At 41.9% G+C, this 6,516-nt stretch overlaps 1 protein-coding gene across 1 annotated transcript in view; it reads left to right on the top strand.

Moving 5' to 3' along the window:
• The first annotated feature begins 2,149 nt into the window (after positions 1–2,149).
• The window catches only part of LOC311111538 (PH domain leucine-rich repeat-containing protein phosphatase 2-like), a 46,908-nt gene continuing 42,541 nt past the window's right edge, over positions 2,150–6,516 (top strand). The window contains exon 1 of the mRNA XM_084154284.1: positions 2,150–2,438. Coding sequence (XP_084010410.1) covers positions 2,232–2,438 — 207 coding nt within the window. The 5' untranslated portion in view covers positions 2,150–2,231. The remainder of the gene's footprint in view (positions 2,439–6,516) is intronic.

Below are 6,516 nucleotides of genomic sequence, written 5' to 3'. Positions count from 1 at the left end.
GATAATCTATCCACCTGAGGTGTGGCATATCAAGAAGCTGATTTAAACAGCATGATCATTACACAGGTGCACCTTGTGCTAGGGACAATAAAATAACACTTAATGTGCAGTTTTGTCACAACAGGATGCCACTGATGTCTCAAGTTGAGGGAGCGCAATTGGCATACTGACTGCAGGAATGCCCATCAGAGCTGTTGCCAGAGAATTTAATGTTCATTTCTCTACCATAAGCCGCCTCCAACGCCATTTTAGAGAATTTTGCAGTATGTCCAACCGGCCTCAACCGCAGACCACGTATGTGTGGGCGAGTGGTTTGCTGATCTCAACGTTGTGAATGGACTGCCCCATGGTGGGGTTGTGGTATGGGCAGGCATAAGCTACGCACAACGAACACAATTGCATTTTATCGATGACAATTTGAATGGACAGAGATACCGTGACAAGATCCTGAGGCCCATTGTCGTGCCATTTATCCGCCGCCATCACCTCATGTTTCAGCATAATGCACATCCCCATGTCACAAGGATCTGTACACAATTCCTGGAAGCTGAAAATGTCCCAGTTCTTCCTTGGCCTGCATACTCACCAGACATGTCACCCATTGAGCATGTTTGGGATGCTCTGGATCAACGTGTTCCAGTTCCCTTCAATATCCAGAAACTTCATACAGCCATTGAAGAGGAGTGGGACAACATTCCACAGGCCACAATCAACAGCCTGATCAACTCTATGCGAAGGAGATGTCGCACTGCATGAGGCAGATACTGACTGGTTTTCTGATCCACGCCCCTACCTTTTTTTTAAGGTATCTGTGACCAACAGATGCATATCAGTATTCCCAGTCATGTGAAATCTATAGATTAGGGCCTAATGAATGTATTTGAACTGACTGATTTCCTTTTATGAACTGTAACTCCGTAAAATCTTTTTAAATTGTTGCAAGTTGCGTTTTATATTTTTGTTCAGTATAGTTACAAATGGGGTTCACCTACATAACTGATCTAGAATAGGCCTACAAAGATACTTTCAGTTTAACATAGCCTATCTGACATGTTTCAGTATACATCGGCTACTTGTCCTAGTAAACTAGATAATGAGTCACAGTGAGGTTGGAACAGCATACAAACAGGAGGAGAATTACGTTAGAAGTGTAACTGTTCCAGTATCGCTGGTTGCACAAGTGCAGATAATCCTTTTCCACAGGAGTAGTTTCTTAGGTCAGTGATTCTTGATTAGCTTTTGAGGAACACTATCAAGTCCTAGCTGTTAGAAGTGCCTCTTAGTGTGGACTGGTAGTTGAGCATTGACTTTCTGTGAGCCAAACATTAAACTACAGTAGTGGAAGAAGCTAAGTCATGGCAGTCAATCAACAATGGTCCAGGTGGAATAGAAGTGACAGGATTCTCTCATGCACTACTTTTCCACACTTATTTGCTTGATCAGTTGTGGTATATTGATCTCAGCTGATGTACTGATTGCCAGAATGAACCCATTGGCTGGACATTGCTATAAGTTCAGTACTGAAGAGGACAACTCAAGGGAGAGGTCATGAAGGAACAGGCGAGTTGGAATGGTGCTTTCTTGAAAGCTGATACCTGGCTGAATCTGCTCTGTTTCAGACCCACCCCCTTTACTACTTTTCCATGACCCTGAAGAGAGAAGAGTGCCTTGGATTCCCTCTCATTCACTCCACATACCCCCAGCCCTGCCTTTACAGATCCTGACATGCCTCTTTAACAAGGTAGTTTGTCATAAACATACTTGTTCCAATTCAAACCATAATGAAATGGGACATTGGCTACTCTCAGATTCCCTATGAGGAATCATTTGATGAGGGGTGCTTATGTATAGGTATAACATTTTTCAACATGTAAGTATCATGAGACTCTAGGGCAGCTGTAAGAAGTAGCCTACATGAAGTGAAATTAAAATGTCACGCATTAAATCAAAATCGCAAGACAGTTAATGCGGTAAAGCACACGTGTAATATGTGCATAGGAAACCTAATGAATAATTCAGTACGCCTCAACTCGGAAATGGGCAGTGCCTTATGAATAATATGTTACCCTGCCTCTCTAATGTTTATTGATTGGGTCTATCTGACAGCGGTGAGGTTCAGACTCGTTATGGCGTCGCACCGAACCAGAGTTGGATTTTTCAGCTGCCGCATGTATTGGAATTTACCAGTCATGTTCCACGTTCTTGTGGGGTTTTTGTAGTTAGATATACACATGCAAATGAAGGAAGAAGATCATATAGCGGGCACGGTCAATGGCACGGATATGGAGCGAAAAATAGGTGGTGTCGAAGATAACAAGGGTTGTACGGACACACTGACGGACACCGTGGTCCACGAAGCGGGATCTAATCAAGCTGCAGGTCGTGGCGACCGCAATGGTCCAGGAAACCGTGTCGGAACGGGGATACGCGTTCTAAAGGTAGCTATCAAGCAGGTCATATTTGAAGGTTTATCAAAATACTGCAAACGCACAGTGCCCCGTTCTAACAGGGCCGAAGTGCGTGTGAAATCAAACTCACGCGTCATCCAGTTTGAGCATCATTGACGTTCTCTTATTTAGTGATAATTACGTTGGCTTTGAAGGCATAGCTTTCAATGTAACAATGTGTCAAACCACATTGCCAGCTAGCAGTTTCATTGTAGCTCTTTCTAGATTGTAACAGAAACATTTGACTGAACTGTTACAGTAGTTCAAGATGTTGCTACGTATTGTCGTGCTAACCTGTTAGTCTATCCTACTGTAAATGTTTCATATGCTACATTTGCTGTTTTTAATTTGCCAATATGGCAACACTATAGCCTAGGCTATAACGTTACATCAGAACATGTCAAATCACATGTTTTAACTTAATGTTTATTGCTGAAAATGAATAATTAGCTTAAACTATTATGGCTAGAGTAACATTTGTATAAACTTTCCAATGTGCTATTTAGGCTACATGTTTGTGTCATTGGATCAAATCCACATTGAAATTCCTAAATAGCCTAAAGTCTCTGTTTTGTATGGGGCCTACCGGTGGTCGGTTAGCCTATCTAAATATTGGACTGACATTGTTCAACACGCACGCACGATTGACAAGACGTGATTAACTGTTTCCTCACTCATTCGTGTGCTGTACTTCCGCCATTATATCACTCATTAACCGATTAGGGTCCATGAAATAACACATAATGGCTTGTGCCAATTATCTCCATACATAATCATTTAGAAAATACATTTAATAGGCTGACATGAACCTCAGCCATGCTTCAATGATAGACTGCTTATCTCACCAATCTCTCATGTGATATTGTCATGGAGAATGACACATTCCAGTTACAATTGCACTAATAATAAATATCCAAAAGACAACTTCAGTGTAAGGACCATTTAAGTTTTATGCTCATTGGATCATAAATGGCTGCTGTTGCAAATAACAACGGTAGCCTATTATTCAACCAACCAAGATTTAAACCTATGAGTGGTGAGTTTATACACATCAGGGGCAGTCGGTGCCGTTTAAGATGGAGGATGATTTTTTATTTTTTTTATGAGCATGGCCTTATTTCTATTACTGCATATTGGATGACTGTCATTCATATTCCATTCACCCAGCTCAATGTAACATCGATGGGTTTAGGCTACTGCATAATACTCACATTTTCTCTGTACCCATCATGAGGTTGCTTTAACCTAGCCTATGAATGAAAGTGTACAATGCAGGTGCACATGTCAAGATACTTTTTTGTAATCAAGGTGACCGTGACACATTCAAAACCGCCTTGCACACTCTTGCCTGCATTTAGCTGATCTAGGGTGTAATCATTAGTCCAACAGTTGCAAATTATAGTTTTTATTGGACAAATTCAGGTACAGTACATTCGGAAAGTATTCAGACCCCTTTACTTTTTCCACATTTTGTTACTTTACAGCCTTATTCTAAAATTGATTAAATCGTTTTTTCCCCTCATCAATCTACACACAATACCCCATAATGACAAAGCAAAAACAGGTTTAGAATGTTTTGCACATTTATAAAAAAAAAAAAAACTGAAATAATACATTTACATACAGTACCAGTCAAAAGTTTGGACACCTACTCATTCAAGGGTTTTTCTTAATTTTTTACTATTTTAACATTGTAGAATAATAGTAAAGACATCAAAACTATGAAATAACACAAATGGAATCATGTAGTAACCAAAAAAGTGTTAAACAAATCAAAACATATTTTGTATTTGAGATTCTTCAAATAGCCACCCTTTGCCTTGAGGACAGCTTTGCACACTCTTGGCATTCTCTCAACCAGCTTCATGAGGAATGCTTTTCCAACAGTCTTGAAGGAGTTCCCATATGCTGAGCACTTGTTGTCTGCTTTTCCTTCACTCTGCGGTCCAACTCATCCCAAACCATCTCAATTGGATTGAGGTCGGGGGATTGTGGAGGCCAGGTCAGGTCTGGAGGTGTGTTTTGGGTCATTGTCCTGTTGAAAAACAAATGATAGTCCCACTAAGCGCAAACCAGATGGGATGGCGTATTGCTGCAGAATGCTGAGGTAGCCATGCTGGTTAAGTGTGCCTTAAATTCGAAATAAATCACAGACAGTGTCACCAGCAAAGCACCATCACACCACCTCCTCCATGCTTCACGGTAGGAGCCACACATGCAGAGATCATCAGTTCACCTACTCTGCGTCTCACAAAGACACGGCGGTTGGAAACAAAAATCTCAAATTTGGACTCATCAGACCAAAGGACAGATTGTGTCCATTGCTCGTGTTTTTTGGCCCAAGCAAGTGTCTTCTTCTTATTGGTGTCCTTTAGTAGTGGTTTCTTTGCAGCAATTCGACCATGAAGGCCTGATTCACGCAGTCTCCTCTGAACAGTTGATGTTGAGATGTGTCTGTTACTTGAACTCCGTGAAGTATTTATTTGGGCTGCAATTTCTGAGGATGGTAACTCTAATGAACTTATCCTCTGCAGCAGAGGTAACTCTGGGTCTTTCTTTCCTGTGGCGGTCCTCATGAGAGCCAGTTTCATCATAGCACTTGATGGTTTTTGCGACTGCACTTGAAGAAACGTTCAAAGTTCTTGAAATGTTCCGGATTGACTGACCTTCATGTCTTAAAGTAATGATGGACTGTCGTTTCGCTTTGCTTATTTGAGCTGTTCTTGCCATAATATGGACTTTGTCTTTTACCAAATAGGGCTATCTTCTGTATACCAACCCTATTTTTTTCTTCCATCTTGTCACAACACAACTGATTGGCTCAAACGCATTAAGAAGGAAAGAAATTCCACAAATGAACTTTTAACAAGGCACACCTGTTAATTGAAATGCATTCCAGGTGACTACCTCATGAAGCTGGTTGAGAGAATGCCAAGAGTGTGCAAAGCTGTCATCAAGGCAAAGGGTGGCTGCTTTGAAGAATCTCAAATATAAAATATATTTCATTTGTTTAACACTTTGTGTTATTTCATAGTTTTGATGTCTTCTCTATTATTCTACAATGTAGAAAATTAGTAAAAATAAAGAAAAACCCTTGAAAGAGTAGGTGTGTTAACTTTGGACTGGTACTGTAAGTATTCAGACCCTTTACTCAGTACTTTGTTGAAGCACCTTTGGCAACGACCCTAAGCTGAGGGTCGTTGTCATGTTGGAAGGTGAACCTTCGCCCCAGTCTGAGATTTTGAGCGCTCTGGAGCAGGTTTTCATCAAGGATCTCTCTGTACTTTGCTCCGTTCATCTTTCCCTCAATCCTGACTAGTCTCCCAGTCCATGCCGCTGATAAACATTCCCACAGCATGATGCTGCCGCCACCACCATGCTTCACCGTAGGGATGGAATTGGCCAGGTGATGAGCAGTGCCTGGTTTCCTCCAGACGTGACGCTTGGCATTCAGGCCAAAGAGTTCAATCTTGGTTTCATCAGACCAGAGAATCTTGTTTCTCATGGTCTGAGAGTTCTTTAGGTGCCTTTTGGCAAACTCGAAGTGGGCTGTCATGTGCCTTTTACTGAGGAGTGGCTTCCGTCTGGCCACTATACCATAAAGGCCTGGTTGGTGGAGTGCTGCAGAGATGGTTGTCCTTCTGGAAGGTTCTCCCATCTCCACAGAGGAGCTCTGTCAGCGTGACCATCGGGTTCTTGTTCACCTCCCTGACCAAGGCCCTTCTCCGCCGATTGCTCAGTTTGGCAGGGAGGCCAGCTCTAGGAAGAGTCTTGGTGGTTCCAAACTTATTCCATTTAAGAATGATGGAGGCCACTGTGTTCTTGGGGACCTCCAATGCTGCAGACATTTTTTGGTACCCTTCTCCAGATCTGTGCCTCGACACAATCCTGTCTCAGCGCTCTATGGACAATTCTTTCGATCTCATGGCTTGGTTTTTGCTCTGACATGCACTGTCAACTGTGGGACCTTATATAATTTCCAATCAATTGAATTTACCATAGGTGGACTCCAAGTTGTAGAAACATATCAAGGATGATCAATGGATACAGGATGCACCTGAGCTCAATT

Source organism: Coregonus lavaretus (genome assembly GCF_964263955.1).
Source record: "Coregonus lavaretus genome assembly, chromosome: 37".
NCBI lineage: Eukaryota > Metazoa > Chordata > Actinopteri > Salmoniformes > Salmonidae > Coregonus > Coregonus lavaretus.
Note: the sequence above shows the minus strand (reverse complement) of the source record. Positions and strands in the feature narration are given on the sequence as shown.